Source organism: Callithrix jacchus, chromosome 10 (assembly GCF_049354715.1).
Source record: "Callithrix jacchus isolate 240 chromosome 10, calJac240_pri, whole genome shotgun sequence".
In the NCBI taxonomy this organism is placed as follows: Eukaryota; Metazoa; Chordata; class Mammalia; order Primates; family Cebidae; genus Callithrix; species Callithrix jacchus.
In genome coordinates this window covers 8,593,687-8,616,500 of record NC_133511.1, presented here as the reverse complement: position 1 = coordinate 8,616,500, position 22,814 = coordinate 8,593,687, and the positions used below count along the sequence as shown (strand labels likewise).

Genomic DNA, 22,814 nt, shown 5'->3' with positions numbered 1-22,814 from the left:
GATGCTTGTACTTTCCCATTTATTGCAACATTATTCACAACAGCCAATATGGAATAACCGAAGCACCCATCAATGGACAATGGATTAAATAAATGCGGTGTATATATGTACGATGGAATACTATTCATCCTTAAGGAAAGAACAAAATTCTGTCATCTGCAACAACAAGGATGAATCTAGATGTTTACCACAGTGAAATAAGTCAGGTAGAGAGGCAAATACCACATGATCTCACTTATCTGTGGAATCTAACTCATCGACGTAGACTTTATAGAGCTCACAGAAGTAGAGTGTAGAATGGTGGTTACCAAAGGATTAGGGGCAAGGGGTGCAGGGGAGATGGGCAAAGGGAAGATGTTGCTTATAGTGTACAAAGTTTCAGTCAGACAGGAGGAGTAAGTTCTGACGATCTATTGCACAGCTTGATGACTATGTTAATAATAATGTATTGTATATTTCAAAACAGCTAAAAGAATGGATTTTAAATGTGCTCACCACAAAGTAATGATAAAGATGATGCATATGTGATGGATACGTTAATTAGCCTGACTTGATTATTCCACAGTGTATACATGTAATGAAACATCTCATTGTACCCCATACATACAATTATGAGTCAATTAAAAATAACATAAAACTTTAAAATAAAAAATGTTTATAATCCAGTTTTTAAAATCTTTAAGACAAAGATTTACCTGAATTACATTAGAAATTATATAGCTTTCAGAATCTGGTAGATGAAAATATGATTCAAGAACAAGTATAACGGCACGAGGGAAAAACGAGTAGGGCAGAGTGAGTAGCTGAGTCTTACTGAACTGAGTAAATACGCAAAACTGCGACTCAAGGCTGTCAACTGTCAAACGTGAGAGCAAACAAATACTTCCAAACAGAACCATTAAGACTCAGTTTACTTACATATTAAATATCCTATCCTTTAAACCCAATATAATAAAATATTTGAACACACTGGAAAAAAATGCCAAGGCTTACAAAATCTTCTAAAACTGATATACATTGAAAACACACGTGTCAAATACAGAAGCATGTGATAGGTTTTATGAAGTTTTTTCACATGCAAAATTTATTCAGGCACATCCCTTATTTATCACTTGCGTCAAAGGTTTCTTCACCTCTTTCTGTCTTCCTGAAGTAAAGCTTCCCCTAGACCCTGATGTTAGTATCTTCAATATTCGTTAGGGACATCCAATTCTTCTCAATATACTTTCATAGAAATGGCAAAATTATGAGTGACAGCCTCAAAGGGAAACATAGTTACATCTGCCCAAGGCAAAACCTTATGCTAATAGAACTAAGAGTTGTCATTATAGTAGCAATTAGGGCAAAAAAAAAAAAAAATGTGACTTTGAAAACCAACAATGTGTTCAAGTAAAGCAATTAATTAAAGCAAAGTGATTTGTGCAGGATTAATAATATGCTTAGGTTTCAAAGTAAAGTTGTAATCGTTACTGGAAATAAGTAAGAAAGAAAGTCTTTTCATCGGGTAAAGCAAACAATCTGACTTGTCAGGGAGAAAAAAAAATACAAATCAAAATTCTACCTTCCAAACAGTAAAGGATGATTTTATTCCCATGTCCATCTATGGAGCCAGAGGATCTTACTAACATCTGGCACTAACTCCCATTCCTACTCCCTAATTTTTCAGATTAGGAAAGCAAAGTCCCAATCAGTGACGAGTGATCCAAACGGGACTGGATATAAACTGGAATTACTTTTATTTATTCCACACTGAGGACTCAAGTACAAGTACTCCATAGTACAGCACAGTGTTCTTCCCAGCAGACATCACTGCCTCACTATCCCGAATGAGAAAACGTGCTACGTAAGAACACATTCCATGTTTCCTGGGTAGAAATCCACTCCGTAAGAGCTTGGTGCAGAAATGATTTGAGTACCCATACTATGCCTTATATATGCTATTGCAGCGAGCATGCTGATGCCACAGGACTCACAAATGCAAAGTTTTCTCTACTTCAATACTCACAAACACTTGTGTGTTTACCAATGAAAATACCACAACGTCAATCGTGTGAGGATCAGGTAACATTTATATGAAAGTTGAAAAGTGAGCACTATTCTAGTTGTTTCTTTGTGCTTTTTTTCCAGATAAGATTTTCAAAATCCTATTTGGAAGGTATGTCTTGTGCAGAACACACCTATTTTACATAAAACATAGAGTTGTCGTTTGTTTTTAAAAAGACTTTGACTCTTGTAGTCACAGAAATACTGACTTCAAAACCAGTTGTATGTAAAGTTCAGGTGATTTCTCTCACAACTTTGTCAGCCCCAAATTCTCTGTTCAACTTTGCTATGAGACAGCCATGGAGAGGTCTAAAAATCACATGCTATGTTCTAACAATGATGCAAAGAACTATTTACAAGCTCAAAACTGAGTGAAAATGGCAAAATGCACAAAGATATACCTTTCATGTAAGAAAAGGAGAAAAAAATATGTATTCTACTTATTTCTATTTCCATAAAGAAAGTGAAAGGACATGTTTAAATAAAAGTAGTTAGCTATAAGGGTGTAGGTAAGAATAGGACAGCCAGATATGGGCAGAAGCATGAATTCTCAATGTGCAATTTTTTTTTTCTTGATTTTGGAGCCATGTAAATACATTATTCATCCCAAAAAAATTTATGTTAAAAAAAATGGATGTGCGAGCAGCTTTTGTGAAGTAACGGCAAATCCACTGTTAACTAAGACTTAATCATAATCTCCCTGAAGATGGAGGGACCCACGTATGTATGTTAGTTTTTTCTTGTTTTGTTTTGTTTTTTGTAAAAAGACAGAGTCTTACTATGTTGCCTGTTATCACTGAGTGGCTTTTACAGGTGCAATTATAGCACACTACAGCCTCAAGTTCTGGGCCCAAGTTATCCTGTTGCCTCAGCCTCCTACGTAGTCGAAATCACAGGTGCAAACCACTGCACCCACTCAGCAGCACCCAGATATTTTAAATATTCTATGTTCACAGCCTATGGCAGAGCCTAGCAAACAAACACTGCATAAAACATGTACAATTTGCCAATTTGAAATTAACTTTCTAAAGCTTTCAAATATTCTACAACCTGGATAAGGTAATAATCTCCACGTGGGAGAAAAGAGAAGGCAAGGAAGGGGAAGGGGGCAAACTTTATTTTACCTAAATCGTTCGTGTTTCTCTCACTTCTGGCTACAACTTAGAAATATAATACATTCTTGTTCAGTGGTCCCCAGGATAAATACTCTAAGTAGACTACCCGCTGAAACATGACAAGCTCCTGATACTCTTAATATGAAAGATTTTTAAAAATTGCTAACGTCAAATTTCAATTTAAGTACTGCAGTAAGAACAGCAATGCAAGAAATGTTTAGTTCTCTCATTAACATAAATATCCAATAACTGTAACCAGTATATTTCATGTTCCGTTGTTCTCCATGTTTTTGGAATGTTTTTCTCAACACTCATTTCCATCCGTAAAGCTACCTCCAGTATCTACTTGTTCATCAAATGCTACTGTGAAGCTGCATCAAATATTAAGATAAAGAAATGAGAACTGCTGTTCTATTTTTATTAAAAAGCGTGTACTGGTCCATGGAAGGTCAAACAGGAGTGAAAAGCCGTAAGAATCCTTCTCAGGATGAACTTGACAATGTCCACCTCCAAAGGTATTTGGTTATTAATATGAAATTTAATATTACAGCAGTGTTTCTCAGGTGTTTCTGTGTTAGCCTGAAATCGTTGTGTCAAAAGCATGCTGAAGGAAGTTCCTTAAAAATGTAAATCTGCTTTATTTCATTAATTCATTCTTTTATCTGTGAAATGTTCACTTTTAGGGAATTAAGCCGTATAATGGTGTAATGATGTCATGTGTGACCACTATATCAAGGAGAACAGAAAACTGCCAAGTTCAAGGCCACAGGGCACACGATTATTTTTACAGAAGTTTTACAAAGTCTCCAATTTTAATATAATAAATTTAATCTGTTATCAAGTAACTGATATGGAAGGAAATGCATTAAGTTGAATCTGTAAAAAGCATCCGTCTTTTCCAATGGTTGAATGGCGAAACAAACCTGAGTACATCCATACCATGCAACATCACTCAGCAATAAAACGAACAGAGCGCTGATGCACACAACTTGGAGGTATCTCCACAGAATAACGCCGAGTGAGAAATGCCAGTTCCAGAAGGCTACATCCTGCATAGTTTTACATGTAACATTCTGGTAATGACAAAATTATTGAAATGAAGAGCTCGGGATATCTCTATCAACAATTATCTCAAAATAGAAACTGTAACAACAACAACAAACCCACTGGTATTATTTGGATTCTCAGAAACCAGTCAATATACAGATTCCCCTAGCAGAGGAACAAATGAACAGAGAAAAGAGTAGCCACAGAAAAAGAAGTGTCGCAGAAAACAACGAAAAAAATAATACACTTATTAATGAATAGCTAATGAATGTTTAGATATACTTACAGATACTAAATTTTACTCCGTAGGAATTCAAGATGGAAAGCTTACCCGATGCTTTGCCTTAATTTTCTTCCTATATTCTTCTTTGTCAAATTTGTCCTCTTCCTGAAGTCTTTCCTTTGCTTTATCTAAGTTGATGCCACCTGTGTCATCATCTTCCTCAGCATCCTTGATGGCCGATTTCTGCATTTGTGGCCACTGCTGAACCAGCTACAGGCAGGAAAAAGGTCAGGGTCAGCAGGAAACAGGGAACACCCCAGAAAAGCACTTCATTTTGTCTGATGATTCCGAAAAGGTGCAGATACCCACTTTCTGCCTTACAATCTGTAATGTTAAACCTTCTAACCAACTTCAAGCCACAGAAGAGACTGCCCTAGTCAGAGAAAAGTAATGCGGCCATACCCAACCGGAACAGGATTAAAAGAAAATTTCACAGAATAATTTGGAGGAGAAGGTAGTCACAGAATAGAGATGCTTCAGCACCTTCCCAAACAGCATTCTTAGTATCCTGTTCTCCACACAACTCAGCTCAAAATTATCTGCACACAGCAGGAGTCGGACTGAGTAGGCTGTACCTCCTTTGGGCTTCCATGGCACCTTATGTGTTACTCTAACACACAGTTCATTGCACTGCATTGTTTCACGTTCCTGATTCTCTTACACTAGAATTAATCTCCTTGAGGGCAGTTCCATGTCTCGTTCATTTATCCTTGGAGTCCAACATAGCATCTGGCACATATTAAACAGGTGCTCAAAATGGATCAATGAATCCCGTATCAACTAACATCACACACGACGACGGAAATAACTAACTGAAAAGGAAAGAATCCATTTGGGTTTCACAGGCTTGCTCAAATCCACATGATTTCACACTTACAGTTTAGGATAAGGAACAAGGTGACCTAGAAGATGGGGCACTGATGTGGGAATGATGGGACCTGGCTAAATGTCCCGGCTTTTTCACCAGCTTACTACATAACGCTAAATAAATTAATCTCTGGATATCTGTGTCCCTTCCAGAAAAAGAGAGGTTTATTTGACTCAGGGATTTGCTAAGTCTAACACTACAAAACCTTACAGACAATTCAGACAAAAATAACTCTTATCTAATAATTAGTTGCCAGAAAGATTTAAATAACTACTATTGTTTTAAAAGACTGCTAATTAACCTGCCAGCAAATGGAAACTGCAAGCACACACATCCCAGGTATTAATGCTTCCCCTCTCACTCTGTGGCCACCATAACCATTCTTCAAGATGAGATTCCTATGGAGTCTCAACCTTTAGCAACCAATGGGGGGTGATAAATATCACTGAGCAGCCATGCTAGCAGTCACTGACCCTGAAGAGGCAATGTGAGGGATTAGTTGTAACAGTACGAATATCATGTTATTTGGACTCCTCATCCCTACTGTAATCACAGAAGGCAAAAAGTTTATCCTTCTATGGGCTAGGAAAAAAAAACAGTGGCATTTCTTTCAGAGCTTTAAGTCAGAAGTTTCAGGATGGCTCACAGCCACAAACATCTCCTATTAGCACTGAGTACACACTGAAACATTTTAGAGTTAAGGATTTACGTTCCTTTTGGAGCTAATTGGTATAATTTGCACAGTTAAACTTAGCATACTAAGGAACCTCATTCTGCCAACAGCACTCATCTCATTTTACAGTGAACATCAGATGTCATATGACTATTCTAGTTTAGTCTATTTCTCAGGTGCTGACCTCTTTTTCATAATATCATAAAGATTCATCATCTGTCATTTATATAAGCTTCCTCCTCGACTTCCAGCACCTTTGAATGGCACACTATTTTGTTACTTTTCATCTGGTTTATACACCCCAAAATAACATCCAAATCTTTAAATTCAACATTAAAAGGAAACACTCCATTGGAGAGGCTGCTTAAGCAGACTTGATGTTAGTGATGATGAAATATATGATGCGCTATATTACAATTAACATGAAAGCTATTTTTTTTTTAAATAGAGGTTTCATTCAATCAATAAATTTTTCTAAGGGTTTATTAGGTTGGGCACCTTTCTCGGTGCGAGGGATAGAATAGTGAACAAACTCAACGAAATACCTTCCTCTCAAGGAAAAGTGAAGTGGAAGAACCTGACAACAGTCAAATGTAGACTGAAGTGATAAAGGAAGTGCTGCGAAGAAAAGCGAGGCGGGGTGAGAGAAATGAGGTCACGATCGAGGTGAGGTGCTGTGTGCTACATTAGGAGAGTCAGGAAAACCTGGGCTGGCGAGAATGAGGCCCTGAGACGATATTCAAAAGACCCTACCTACTATAACCACTCCTTAGGTAAGTCACTTGACATACTGAATCTAGTTCATCATTTTAAAATGAAGACAACTGTTATATAATAGAGTGAACTTTTTTTTTTTTTCCTTTTTTCTCTTTGACCTGACACAGGCCACATGAACATTTCTCAACCAATCCATCATTATTGCCAGAGGATACTGTATTTCAATTGGTCAGGCTTAGGTCATGAGCTACCCTCAAAGCAGTGGAAAGGAGTGGACTACAGCAAAGACTTGTGGATGGGGAGTAGGAGAAGTAGATCCCCAAAAGAAACCCAGGGCTGTTACCAACAGTAGGTGAATGAATAATGGGGAATGAAAGAGGGAACTTTCACGAGTAGTTTTTGAGTGGTAACCCCTTCCCTATACTATGGGATGTGTTTACAATATGGCCAAGGGAAAGGTGAAATGAAAACAAGGCACCTCTGTGTCTGAGATGATTTCATCAAGCAGAGAATACCCTCCCACAGCCAGCACAGCAAGATGGATGGAAGTACAGCATTTAAAACTGAGGAAGTGCAAAGCAGAGGCTCGAGTGAAGCAAAAGAAGCTGTGGCAAGTAGCTGTGTTAGCATTCTCATGTCTGCTCCACAGAACAGGATGATGAATACCATGAGGAGAAAGTCTTAGCTATAAAAACATAATCTAGAAAGTTCAAAACCAATTCTGTGTCAGCATTACCAAGCAGTATCTCAGTTTACTGCCAGTAAGGCAGCCCTGTTCACAGCAGCAGAGCTCACGGACAGCCTCCAGTAACAGTCAAAGGAATGGCCCAGCATGCGGCAGAGAAACACTGACTCTATCATTAACGATGGGAAGTAAGCAAGAAAGTCGACCTCTCGTAACACTCCGAATGTGCCTCGGAAATGAAATCCTTCTAGAACCTTACCTCCCCTTCGTCAGTAAACGTTATCTTCTTATTCACTTTAAAATTTCTCTTCATTACTTTTTTGGCTTCTGCAACTTTGGTCACTTTTTTCTTGATGCTGGATTTAGAAGGTTCTTTCTTCTGTGTGAGAACATACAAGAAACAGAGATGATTAGGGAAGCGGTTGCTTTATATTAACAATCCAACTCTGGCCATATACTTTCCAAAACCGGGTGAATTTATTACTCACTGGCTAATGAGAAGCATTGAAAACACTGTCCAGAAATCATGATATTTGGCTTATTAACTAAGAACCCCTCCCAAAACCTAAACGAGTTTAAGCATGAATAGGAGGAACAGTAGACCAACAATCTTTACATTTTCTGTTACTAGAACTGTCCTATTTGATAATATTAAAGGAATGAAAATTTACATTATGTAATATATTGGCATAAGATAAATAAAGCTATCTTTCAGCCAAAATTTCGTACATATCTTAAAATTTGCAGTTGCAAACTTAAGTATTTAGAGTAAGAAAATGTATACTTGGAAAGCAAAATGATTGCAATACATTGTCTGCAACTCAACATTCTGTCTCCAATTATAGTAATTTACCATAGGCACATGGTAAAATATCCAGTGACACATGCACACGTATGCTTACTGTAGCACTGTTCACAGTAGCAAAGACTTGGAACCAACCCAAATGTCCATCAGTGATAGACTGGATAAGAAAAAAAGTGACACATACACAACATGGAATATTACACAGTCATTAGGATGAGTTCGTGTCCTTTGCAGGGACATGAATGAAGCTGGAAACTATTATTCTCAGTGAAGTAACACAAGAACAGAAAACCAAACACTGCATATTCTCACTCATAAGTGGGAGTTGAACAATGAGAACACATGGACACAGGGAGGGGAACATCACACATTGGGGCTTATCACGGGGTGGGGTGAGGGGAGGGAGACATTAAGAGAAATATCTAATGTAGATGACAGGCTGAAGGGCTGCAGCAAACCACCATGGCACGTGTATACCTATGTAGCAAACCTGCACATTCTGCACAGGTATTCCAGAACTTAAAGTATTTTTTAAAAAATGAAAATGTTCATAAAACACAATAGCCCAGTGCTAGAAACAAGAGGAAAAAATAAAAAAAAAAAAAGATGCTAAAAATTGTCAATGGAATAAAGGTCAGAAAAACGATCCTGTGGAGTAGATCCTTAAATGAGGTGGGTCAGAACAAAGAGCTTTAGGGAAATCCATGAAACCACTAAAATTACAGGAAAAAATTTAGAGGTATTTTCATCTCTGGCTTTTATGATTTCTATTGGTTTCTCACAGGGTCTTGTGTCCTGCCCCCGCTGAAAATGTAAAACTTTTTATTTGTTTTAGGAAAGCCACTGAAAGAAGGAACAGGAATGCTCACATGGGTGAGAGGAGGCTTGTTTATCACATTTTCCTGTTAGGCTCTGGCTTCGCTCCGACACTCTAGAATTATTCTTCACTCATTCAAAGCTGCTGTGAATGTCGATGCCATCCGAGGCATTATAGCATATAGCGAGGGGGCAGCAGTGCACGACGGGCGGACTCCCAGCCTTCATGGAGCCTACCTCTAAGTGGGGAAAAGGCTATTAAACAGCCAGAACAAAACATTAATTACAAATAAAAGAGCTTAAAAATATAGAGAGAGGGCCGGGCGCGGTGGCTCACTCCTGTAATCCCAGCACTTCGGGAGGCCGAGGCGGGTGAATCATGAGGTCAAAAGATCGAGACCATGCTGGTCAACATGGTGAAACCCCGTCTCTACCATAAATACAAAAAATTAGCTGGGCATGGTGGTGCGTGCCTGTAATCCCAGCTACTCAGGAGGCTGAGGCAGGAGAATTGCCTGAACCCAGGAGGTGGAGGTTGCGGTGAGCTGAGATCGCGCCATTGCACTCCAGCCTGGGTAACAAGAGCGAGACTCCGTCTCAAAAAAAAAGATATATATATAGATATAGATATATATATAGAGAGAGAATGAGTGAATACGGCCACCCTAGATAGACACGGGTGAGGAGAGCAGGTCAAGGAACTTCCTTTTGAGGGAGAGAGGTTTGAATTGAGTGGCAAACACTAACATACAGTATCACTGCCCGCACCTGATGTGCTAACACCTGTGCTGTCCACTGACAAGACAGTCTTAGTTCCACGTCGTTCTTTTTAATATTAACTTTAACAGGTAATACATGCACATGTGTTCTGTAAATTGTTCGTAAAAGGTTGCTTTTCATGTCCTATTCGGCAACCTCAGTTTCCCTAAGGATCAAGTGCTGTTAGCAGCTTCTGTATCCTTCCAGAGACATTCCACTCACATTCAAGTACACAGGAAAAACGTAAAGTTACTAAGAGAGCTCCCTCCCACAATTAAAAGCCTTGATTATATCTATTCGTACTCATGTGCTTTTATACATCCAGGGTAAGTTTCTAAAAGTGAAAGTGCTCAAAGAGTACGTACAGTTACCCTCCCAAAGTTACACAGATTTATATTCCCCCCAGAAGTGTATGAGAAATTGATTCACCACATCTGCAGCTAAGTATATTATTAGGCTTTATGTTGCCAGTCAACGTGATGAAACACGATACCTCGGGGAAGTTTTAGTTGTATCATTTTACATATGACAGAACATCTTTCAAAGGTATGACTTTTCTGTGCACCATTTGTATTATCAGCCAGTATTTCTAATGACTTCCTGGCATTTAATTTATCAAATAATGAAATCTTTTCCTTTGTTAACAATGCTTCAGTAGTTTCCCACATCTCACCATTTACATTTAGACCTTTGCTGTACAAGGTAAGCTTGTTGTTTTGCTATGGTTTGGTTTTTGTCAAGGTGAGATTTTTAATTTTTTATGTAATCAATTTTAGTAAATGTTTCCTGAGTGTCTGCCAAACTTTATAGCTTTCCAACTAGAAGATTTTTAAATAAAATAAATTTAACTTTAAAATGCAGATTTTACCTTTTTAGAAGTTTAAAAATTGGCTCTTGGACAAGAAATAAAGTGTTAATACTTTTCATGCTTCTATTCATTAATTAACAAAAAATATAAAATATATCTATGGTTAGATAGGAGTTATATGTTTTGAAAGATTTTGTGTGATTGGTACAAGAATTCAATTTAGAGCAACGCTAGGAAGTATAATGAAAGATTGGCTGACAAATGTAAAGCATCAAAACACGACTTGCCTTTCTATTTGCACCTCTTCTACAACGTGTATGCTAAATTCTAAAAAGCTAAAAGGAAAATATCATAAAATACAAAACTGATAGTCACTCTCAGTGTCCTGTAATAGGTGTAGAAAAGTTACTACAAATAATCTAGAAGATAAAGAACTGCCACTACCACCAGTCACAAAACCATAACGGCTCTCATCATAAGGACCATGTTAGCTAACGTTGGTGACAATGAAATTCAAAATATAATCAATAAAATATCTATTTTAATATAAGCATTGCTACTATATATCCTATGAAATAAAATGAAACTATTGTTAAAAAATGATACTTTAAATGAAAAGCAAAAATCATCCGAAAACAAAAGAATTAAAGACAGTCCAAAGAAATCAGATTTTTATGTTTCCTTAAAGTAGCTCCCATAAGGGCCAATTAATAATTTATAATGAAAACGATTATATCTATGAGTGAGGTAAACCACCAAAATAAAGAACAGTCAACACTGGAGGAGACCTGCAAGATTACCTATTGCAGCTGAAGCCACGCCTATGAAAAATAAGGGCATTTAAGATTGATAAACACTGTTTCCCAAAAGTACAAATGTATCTAACTATACACACTTCTACTGGCTAAATAGCCAAACTCTAACAGAACTTATGATTTAAAAAAGACAGCAAGCCCACCTGCCATCTAAGCATAGTGCCTCATTCATCCTAAATCAAATTCATAGTAATTCAAATATTATCTAATTTTACAGCAAAAATCAAGAACACACTATTTGATATTTGGTTTCAAAGCCATCTAGAAAATCTTTTCTTAAACTATAAACAGAATCAAAAACAAAAATCACATGATCAACTCAATAGACACAGAAAAGGTATTTGACAAAATCCATCATCCCTGTATGATTAAAACCCTCAGCCAAGTCAGCATAGAAGGGACATACCTTAATGTAATAAAAGCCATCTAAAACAAACCCACAGCCAATATTATAATAAATGGGGAAAGTTGAAAGCATTCCGCTTGAGAACTGGAACAAGACAAGGATGCCCACTTTCGCCACTTCTATTCAACATAGTATTGGAAGTCCTAGTAAGAGCAATGAGACAAGAAAGAAATAAAGGCATCGAAACCAGTAAAGAGGAAATCAAACTGTCGCTGTTTGCTGATGATAAGTTATATACCTAGAAAACCCTAAAGACTCATCCAGAAAGCTCGTAGAACTGGTAAATGAATTCAGCAAAGTTAAAGGATACAAAATTAAAGTCCACAAATTAGTAGCACTGCTATACACCAAGAGCAACCAAACTGCGAATCAAAGAACTCAACCTCTTTCACAATAGCCGCAAAAAAAAATTAAATATTTAGAAATATACCTGACCAAAGATGTGGGAAAAAACCACAGGGAAAAAAATACTTCGGAAGGAAATCATAGATGACATGAACAAATGGAAACACACCCTAATGCTCATAAATGGGTGGAATAAGTATTTTGAAAATGACCATACTGTCAAAAGCAATCTGTAAATTCAATGCAATTTCCATCAAAATACCACCATCATTCTTTATGGAACTAGAAAAAAAAATCCTAAAATGAATATGGAACCAAAAATGAGCCTGCATAGCCAGAGCAAGATAAGCAAAAAGAAAAGGTCTGGAAGCATCGCATTACCCAACTTCAAACCATACTGTAAGCCCATATTTACCCTAAAGAGCGTGGTACTGGTATAAAAATAGGCACATGGACCGATGAAACACAACAGAGAACCCAGAAATAAAGCCAAGTACTCACAAAGAAAAGAAACCTAAAGTGAGAAAAGCACACCTTATTCAACAAAAGGTGCTGGGTGGGATAACTGGCAAGCCACATGTAGTAGAATGAAACTGGATCCTCATCTCTCAACTTATACAAAAATCAACTCAAGACGGATCAGACTTAAATCTAAGACCTAAAACTATAAAGATTCTAGAAAACAACATCAGAAAAACCCTTCTAGACTTGACTTAGCCAAAGACTTTATGACCACTCGAAAGTAAATGCAACAAAAACAAAGATAAACAAAAAAGCTTCTGCACAGCAAAAGAAATAATCAGCAGACTTAACAGACATCCCACAGAATGAGAGAAAATCTTCACCATCTATACACCTGACAAAGACTAATATCCAGAATCTACAAAGAACTCAAACAAATCAGCAAGAAAAAAAAAAAAAAAAAAAAACCATCAAAAAGTGGGCTAAGGACATGAATAGATAATTCTCAAAAGAGGATACACAAATGGCCAAGAAGCATGTGGAAAAATGTTCAACATCACTGATTATCAAGGGAAAATGCAAATAGAAACCACAATGCGATTACCACCTCACTTCTGCAACAATGGACATAATAAAAAAATCAAATAAGAGATGCCGGCGTTGATGTGGTGAAAAGGGAACACTCTAACAGTGTTAGCTGGAATGTAAACTAGTACAACCACCACAGAAAACAGTGTGGAGATTCCTGAAAGAACTAAGAGTAAATCTAAATTTGATCCAGCAATCCTACTATTAAGTATTTACCCAGAGAAAAAGAAGTCATATGAAAAAGATACTTGCATATGCATGCTTATAGCAGCACAATTTGCAATTGCAAAAACATGGAACTAGCTCAAATGCCCATCAGTCCATGAGTGGATAAAGAAATGTGGATAGGCTGGGGCAATGGCTCATGCCTGTAATCCCAACAACTTGGGAAGCCAAGGTGGGTGGATCATCTGAGGTCAGGAGTTCAAGACCAGCTTGACCAATGAGGTGAAACCCTGTCTCTATTAAAAATACAAAAATTAGCCAGATGTGATGGTAGATGCCTGTAGTCCCAGCTACTCAGGAGGCTGAGACAGGAGAATTGTTTGAAGCCAGGAGGCAGAGGTTGCAGGGAGCCAAGATCACACCACTATACTCCAGACTCTGACAGAGCAAGATTCCATCTCAAAAGAAATGGAATACTACTTGGAATACTATTCAGCTGTAAAAAGGAATGAAATAACGGCATTCACAGCAACCTGGATTGGAGACTACTATTCTAAGTGAAGTAACTCAGGAATGGAAAACCAAATATCAAATGTTCTCACTCATATGTGGGAGCTAAGTTATAAGGACACAAAGGCCTAAGAATGATGCATTGGACTTTGGAGACTCAGGGGAAAGGGCTGAGGGTGGCAAGGGACAAGACTACACATTGGGTACAGTGTACACTGCTCAGTGATGGGTACACAAAAATCTCACAGAGCACCACTGAAGAATGTATTCATGTAAACAAACACCACCTGTTCCCCAAAATCCTACTGAAATAAAATGTGTAAAAAGTAATAAACTTAATACCATCACCAGCAAGCCAATGTATTATGCTTGTGAAATTTTTACAAGAACTGTAGTCTTAAAATTAAGACCCACCCCTAACAGGTAGAGTTTTGGATCTGAAAAATGAAAAGTTCTGGAGATTGGTTGTATATCAATGTGTATGTACTTAACACTACTAAACTGCACATTTTAAAATGGTTAAAATAGTAAATTCTGTTATGTATCTTATACCACAACTGAAGATGAAATTTTAAAAGCGCCAATGAGAATGGGAGATCAACTTAAAATGTTATTACAGGAAGAAAGTTTGTCTTTTCAGAATTCCTACACAAATACTGATTTGCTAAGACAAACATACCGGCAACAGGACAGTCCTAACATTACACAAACACTAAAGGAGAAGTTTTGGCTTGAGGATGGGGAGCAAGGTGGGCAATGCAAGGGAAGGGCACAATGGACACAAGGAGGATTAAAGGCCCACAATATAGATCAACTAAAATTATACAAAACACGAGTACCTACAAATTATGAATTATGGAAATAATTGATAATGGTTTAAGAAAGCTCATAAGATTTTTCTTCTAAAAAATATCCATCTTTACCTATCTCACGTTTTAAGGTTTAATAGGAGGTACACTATAGTAAACCTTGACTATATGCATAAGTTTGGGAATGTGGGAATTAAGAGAAAAATAAAAATCAGATCTGCCTCCACCACCAACTCTATTGCTGTAATCTCTGGAGCGAACTGCTATTGCATTAGCCTGTGACACAGACTCTACATTCACTCTCATCCCCATTACACTGAGTCCTATTGTAATCACTTGTTTACTGCTGTGATTTTTCCTAACAGACTGTAATTTCCATGAGGTTTAAGAGCATTTTTATTCTATTTGCATCCCCAATGTATTACAGATAGGCAAGCATATAGGAAACATTCAACAATGAATGAAAGAATTAGTGAATAAACCACATATACATTATTTCATTGACTGTTGAGAACAATTTCATATCTTGTTCCTACCAATTTTTAATTAGAAAACCAAAGCCTAGATTAATTTAGCAATTTGTCCAAGGTTATATAACGTCAAAGTTTTGACTCTGTTCATATTCTACAATGTGTAGTTTCATTTCTGTTCAAACTGCCTTAGAAGACTGCAGCATCAAAATCTGACTCAATATTTGCCTTTTAAATTTCTATCCATTTAGAATGTTTGAGAATTGCTAATTTGAGAAACTCCCATAGCTTTCTTCACCTTGAAATCCACAGCCCATTAGGAAAGATTTTCAGAGAGCAGAGCAAGGCAACTGAAAGCCAGTGAGTTAGAGCTTCAATGTTCCGGATCAAGGGCCTCTCAATGAGGTAGGACCCAGAGGACACAAAACAGAAGATGCATGTGGATGCAATCTCCTCCACACAGACCTTCCCCATCTATGTGGCTCTGCCACAAGTCACCATTTTTATCTTAAAGAAATTGGGCCACATATAAAAAAGTGGGAATCACGAAGTCCTTGCAAAACCTGAATGGTTTTGCCTAGGTTTTCTTCTAGGGTTTTTATGGTGTGAGGTCTTACGTTTAAGTCTTTAATCCATCTGGAGTTAATTTTCATGTAAGGTGTCAGGAAGGGCTCCATTTTCTGTTTTCTGCACATGGCTAGCCAGTTATCCCAACACCATTTATTAAATAGGGAATCCTTTCCCCACCGCTTGTTTCTGTGAGGTTTGTCAAAGATCAGATGGTTGCAGATGTGTGGCGTTGCCTCCCAGGCCTCTGTTCTGTTCCATTGGTCTATATCTCTGTTTTGGTACCAATACCATGCTGTTTTGATTACTGTAACCTTGTAGTATAGTTTGAAGTCAGGTAGCATCATGCCTCCAGCTTTGCAGTTTTGCTTAGGATTGTCTTGGCTATGTGGGCCCTCTTTTGGTTCCATATGAAGTTTAAGCCAAAATAGACAAATGGGATCTAATTGAACTCCAGCACTTCTGTACAGCAAAAGAAACAATCTCAAGAGTGAACTGGCAACCAACAGAATAGGAAAAAAATTTTGCAATCTACCCATCAAGGGCTAATACCCAGAATCTACAAAGAACTAAAACAGATTTACAAGAAAAAAACAAACCCATTCAAAAGTGGGTGAAGGACATGAACACTTTCAAAAGAAGACATATATGAGGCCAAAAAACATATGAAAAAATGCTCATCACCACTGGTCATTAGAGAAATGCAAATCAAAACCACATTGAGATACCACCTCACACCAGTTAGAATGGCAAACATTAAAAAATCTGGAGACAACAGATGCTGGAGAGGATGTGGAGAAATAGGAACACTTTTGCACTGTTGGTGGGAGTGTAAATTAGTTCAACCATGTGGAAGACAGTGTGGCAATTCCTTAAAGACCTAGAAATAGAAATTCCATTTGACCCAGTTACAGTAGCAAAGACCTGGAACCAACCCAAATGCCCATCGATGATAGACTGGACAAGGAAAATATGGCATATATACACCATGGAATACTATGCAGCCATAAAAAACAATGAGTTCACGTCCTTTGTAGGGACATGGATGAATCTGGAAACCATCAGTCTCAGCAAACTGACAAAAGAACAGAAAAATCAAACAGCGCACGTTCTCACTCATAGGCAGATGTTGAACAATGAGAACATATAGACATAAGGAGGGGAGCATCACATACACACACTGGGTTCTGTTGGGGAGAAGCAGGGCAGGGGCAGTGGGGGTAGGGAAGTTGGGGAGGGATAACATGGGGAGAAATGCCAGATATAGGTGACGGGGGGGATGGAGGCAGCAAACCACCTTGCCATGTATGTACCTTTGCAACAATCCTGCATGATCTGCACATGTACCCCAGAACCTAAAGTACAATAAAAAATACATACAAAAAAAATTGGGCATCCCACTGACTGCAAGATATGAAGAACCTGGTTACAGTTTCTACTCCCATCTGCAAATGAAGAGGCCCAGAAAGGTATAATAGACTCCTTGACTGAACAGATATAGAAATTCTACTAGTTAAGAACAAGTTTGGCTCTGGTAACTGCCCTTCATAGCTAAAACATAACACTATTTGGGAAGCACGAAAAGATGCCTCATGGTCACGGTATGCCCTTTTGCCCGTGATACTCGGCATTTGTGAATGTTGGTATAACAGTAAATAATGTCAAGCTTCATTTTCTGTCAACAATTGTAAGGGAACTATGGCTCTATGACAGTCATTTCTGTTTACCTTTATACTTTTATCTAGAGTGCATTTGGGAAAAGTCCCTTATAAACAGTTACACTGTAGGAACGTCAGCACACAACCACAATGACACTTAAGCAAAGGACCATTAGTCTTAGTCTCATAAATGTACCAATTTTTAAGATTTTCAGACTTTATACATAGCTTGATTACTTTTAAAAATAATTCTTCTCAGGTCCAAATTAAATACTGAATATACTACTTCAAACTATAAGACCCCAGCTCTCGTTCTCTTCTGATAAGAATCACAGCTATCATGAAATTCATCGACTCTTTATCTCGACACTTCATGAATTATATCTAGGAAATCATTTAGCAGCCCTTCCAAATGTGTATATCATACAGATAATTCATATTTATTCCAAACACAAAGTCCTACAGATGAGAGCCTACAGTTCCTATCAAAGTTACTCGTTTGTCAAGGCTTGATTAGTCCTGATTATATTAAGATACAAACTACCAGTAAATGTTCATCTCTTTTTTCTGTATGATTAAAAAGGCCATGCACTACTCTTTTCCTTGTGGTTTGCAAATTACAATTCTAATCTACAATGTGATGAAAATGGTTAATGAATACAATGATATCTTGAGCAACAATAACTCTTTACTATGAAATATCCATGATTCGTTTTTAAGTGATCTTAACAGGTGAATATGAATGAGCAAACAGATGACTATGTCTTGCTTGTTTCTTCCCCACCCTAGACCAACACTACATAGATATGCAGTGATCTCGGTTTTGTTCAAACGTCCTTCTGATTAAGGAGGACCATAAGGCACAACCTCTACTGATACTGCCAATACGAACATTCCATACAACGTTTTTCATTGCTACATTCTTCCTTCAGGATTTGTGGTGCCTACAGGTTTAACTAGAAATACTTTCCAGAAACTGCTTCTTGACCTAACTAACTCTTCCAGAGCATGTGTACCTGTCACCTTAACTATTAAGTATCCTAAGAAAAACAAGTTTCAAATATATCCCCAATACAGTTTCTACCCTCCACTATTTCCCTCATTTTTCAGATATACATTCCCCCAAACTCTCATTTCAATACCTTCAACATATCTGTCTTCCTTTCCTCAATTTCTTGCTAGAAGTAACCTAAGTTTCTTCTTAATTTTAAAACACCTCTTAATAGAATTTTGGCCTAATAATTATTTAAATCTTTCACTGCACCTGCAATTAGTCTAGGTAAATTTCTAGGTTAAGAAATTTCTCTGTTCTTGACCCCAAGCCCTATCTGACTTTCCTTTCATGCCGTTTTCCTTACTGAAGCCTCAGTCCCAACTAAGTCTCACTCCCAACCAAGTTTTATAATCATGTTAATTTATTTATTGTCTTAAATGATTCCTTCTACTTCTTCGAACATTTATAATGTTAAAATATTTAAGGGGAAAATCTCCCAATTCCCTATCTGCTACCTTAGGACATTTTCCTTGGTTTGTTTAAACTGTTCAGGCAGTGTACTGCTCTGTTGTGCTGGCTCGGAAATACGTATTTGCTCTACACCATGACTCTGGAAAAAAACAAAGCCACCACAGTGACAAAAATCTCCGAGATTTCCTGCTGTTTAACAGAATTATGAAACCACTCATATTTTGCCACAGAAATCCAATTTTTAACCTGCCACTTTTAATAAATAGTTCTATGTTAGGAAGCAAGCAGCTGGAAGCAATCTAGAGAAACGGTGCCTGATACATTTTTGCCTCTCCTTTTAGATTTCAAAAAAAAAAAAAAAAAAAAAATGACAGTATTGATTTCATTTTTAACTTGTGTCCAAATTGGCTATATCAATTTCTCATCTCTCATAGTTTCTGGAATTCTTCTAGAACTCAGAAATTATATAAGCTACATAGCAAAAAAAAAGCCGTTAACATTAAAAGGAAAGGTAACTTGTGTCACATGGCCATTTGGCTAACAGGGTTAAGGGAAAATGACCACACTGAGGAGGCAACAAGGTGATAATGAACTAAGTTAAATGTCCCAGGACAGGACAGAAATGTGGCTCATACCTGTAATCCCAGCACTTTGGGAGGCTGAGGTAAGTGAATCGTTTGAAGTCAGGAGTTCGAGACCAGCCTGGCCAACACAATGAAACCCCATCTCCACTAAAATTACAAAAGTTACTCATGCATGGTGGCAAGTGCCTGCAATCCCAGCTACTGGGGAGGCTGAGGCAGGAAAATCGCTTAAACTCAGGAGGCAGAGGTTGACTCCAGCCAAAGCCTGTCTCAAAAAAAAAAAAAAAGTCCTGGGACAACAGTCATGAAATTATTTCCAACAATATGACACCATGACGTACTTATCTTGGGGACTGTCTCAGCTATCTACACTTCCACCACCTTCCTTCTAAGTGATACCGGAGATTCAGCAAGAATGTGCCAGTAGCTAATTTAATCAGAATTTGTTTGAACAGAATGGGAGGGCATCAAAATAACATTCAAGAATGGTTCATAGTATGTTAGACTGAGAATTCCACAGTTGGCTCCAAAACCTGTAAGAAAAGCAAATTAGTTGACAGTCTGGTCAGTGTGGCATAAAGCAGAGTTTCTGTAAATGCATTCATCATTCAAGTCTAAACAAACAAATGACATGTAACACTAGCCATTGAGTAAGCCACCAGTTTTTACAAGTATACAAAAACACACACACGCATGTGGATCTATATTTTAAATTACAGAGAGAGAATCTCTCTATGATTTAAAGCCTTCACAAAGAACTACAATAAGATACATGCTAAATTCAAACTGGGTTTGGTACACGGTTACCATTTCTTGGCACCATTTTTGGCACAGTATTTTAAGACATTTAAGAAATGTTAAAACTGTCCTCTTGGCCACCCAAGAAGAGATCATCACTGTTATGTCTGACATTTTTCTATAATAGCATACATTATTAAATTCCAATACATACATGGGCTGTATGTTAACAGAAAGTGAAACAAGCATCACACTACATCCAAGCTATGTTCCCAACCACTATGTGCAGCAAAGTTTCCAAGTCTACCTTGTATTATATACAAACATTAGCTAAGCAGAAAATACCAATGGAAAGTCAAAGGCTAGCCTATGTGTACCATGTTTCAACAAAATATGCCAGAATGATGTCCAAGATTATTCAAAATTGGATATACTCACACATACCATTTGTAAAACTGTGGTGTGCAAAGCCACATCATGGTGATGTTTTTTAAAAATATTGGTATTATTACAGTACTTGGAAAGGTAGAAGTATCCTCCAAGATCACCTAGAGAAACACCACCTATCTGCTCTCGAAAGTTAGAGAGAATCTGAGATCACATAGACAGTATGAGCAAAGTCAGGGTTAGAACTCCAAACTCTCCAAAAACCTAGTCTGTGCTCCTACCCTGACACCATATATAAGAGAGTATCTTAGATTTAATCTTAGCCAATTGGCCAAGAAGCAATATTTAACAGTATCTGCAATGGAAACATGTTACAGCTAGACCTTTCTCTGTGAATCACAGTTTTCCTAAGCAATACTGAGAGACCTCATAAAATGAGAAATTAGAGTGGATTGACAGCAAATGTGTTCTTTAAAATGAAAAGAATTCTTGAAGGAATTCATTTCTAAAAGTGTTATTTTTAAGAGAGCAGGATGTCCAGCTTCAGAGAGGGAACCTTCATAGCACCAGTGACTAAAGATACGTGCTAAATTAAATATGGGTGACGCTGAGAAAGGCAAAAAAAATTTTGTTCAGAAGTGTGCCCAGTGTCACACCATGGAAAAGGGAGGCCAGCACAATACTGAGGATATTGTCTCTTTGGATGGAAGACAAGTCAGGCCATTGGATTCTCTCACAGACGCCAATAAGAAGAACAAAGGCGTCACCTGGAGAGAATGCCTTTGTTGGAGTATTTGGAGACTCCCAAGAAGTATATCCCTGGAACAAAAATGATCTTTGCCAGCATTAAGAAAAAAGCAGAAAGGGCAGACTCTATAGCTAATCTCAAAAACGCTACTAATGAGTAATAATTGGCCACTGCCTTATTTATTACAAAACGGAATGTCTCACGATATTTTTAAGTGTGTAATTTAACAGATCTCATATACCAGAATTCGATATTTTTGGGGGCAATCCTGGTAAGACTTACTTGTGGTTAAATGAATATATTTGGTTTTTTGAATTTTAATAGTCATTCCAATTCAGCAAACACTATCACTACTTACCCCTTCTAAAGATATGATTTGATTTCATTCAGCTTTTCACAAAGATGGTGAATGCCATCTTAAAACTTCATTGGAGACTGGTTTTATATTTATATTTATATAACTGGTTATATTTAAATACTGAGGATATTCCTTCACTGTCTCAGAACCAAACAAGATTCACCTGTGTTTTATGTTCACTCGCCTCTTAAAGGCAAGAGTTGACGATAAGGAAGCAATGTCTACTTGGTATTTTTGGCCTTAACTATGCCAATCTAATTAGAATTCCCTTATCTAAAGTGTTTCCTTTCACTTCTTGAAAGGCATTTTAGTGTGGTTTCTGTGTAATATCAAATAAAGATTTGACACTTCTCACATTTTTAATGAAGTGTTTTCTTTTGCTCATAAAAAGATCACAGAAATGACTAAATCTGACCTCTAATTTCTTCTAACAGAGCATCTGATAGAAAGAAGAAAATACCCTATCCCTCAATGCTATGCACTACTTTGCAATTTCCATCTGCCCCCCAATTAGCACTTAATCATTTTTAAAAGTGTGATAGCCATTTAAAGTTGTTAGCAGATTTCTGCTTATTAGTTTTTCTCCTATCTCCTACCTTAGAATGAGTCCCTGCTAGTTCGTTAGTAAATTGTCACACTAAAATTTAGCATTTTCAGAAATACAGCCTACACTAAAAACAACTGTAAACCAATTCCTAATTTTAATAAAATTTTTACTAGTTCCCAAACTCCATGCTACATACTCAATTTTTTAAAAATCCTTCTCCTTCATACTAGCCTCAAGAGACTAGAAAATTTAAGACCTATCAATAAGCTTGAAATTCTTCCTCTAAAAGCAGATTCGCCACAATCCTGAGATATTTTAGATTTATCACCTTCTATCCTCAGTCCTTTGTTGATGTTTGTGATATTTCTTATACTCTACTTGTAATTTTAAAAGCTTCCTTGACTTCATCCCTCTGAAACACCCAGCTCCCTGACAGAATGAACTTCGTCACACGCCCCTTGTAATTCCGTGAGCCGGCACATGATCCATACCTAAACAAATCAGTAACTATTTGTGGAACTAAGTTGAGCTCAGGCTAATCAATATCAGTTTTCTTTGAGAGTAACATTCAAA

General features: G+C 37.4%; 1 protein-coding gene across 5 annotated transcripts in view; it reads right to left on the bottom strand.

Annotated features, from left to right (window-relative positions):
* The window catches only part of DDX10 (DEAD-box helicase 10), a 283,882-nt gene that overhangs the window by 100,163 nt on the left and 160,905 nt on the right, over window positions 1-22,814 (bottom strand). For all 5 annotated transcript variants that reach the window (XM_035264462.3, XM_078339398.1, XM_035264461.3 and 2 more), the window contains 2 exons: window positions 7,691-7,810; window positions 4,537-4,698 (listed from right to left, as the gene is read on the bottom strand). In XM_035264462.3, the coding sequence (XP_035120353.3) occupies window positions 4,537-4,698; window positions 7,691-7,810 (282 nt within the window). The remainder of the gene's footprint in view (window positions 1-4,536; window positions 4,699-7,690; window positions 7,811-22,814) is intronic.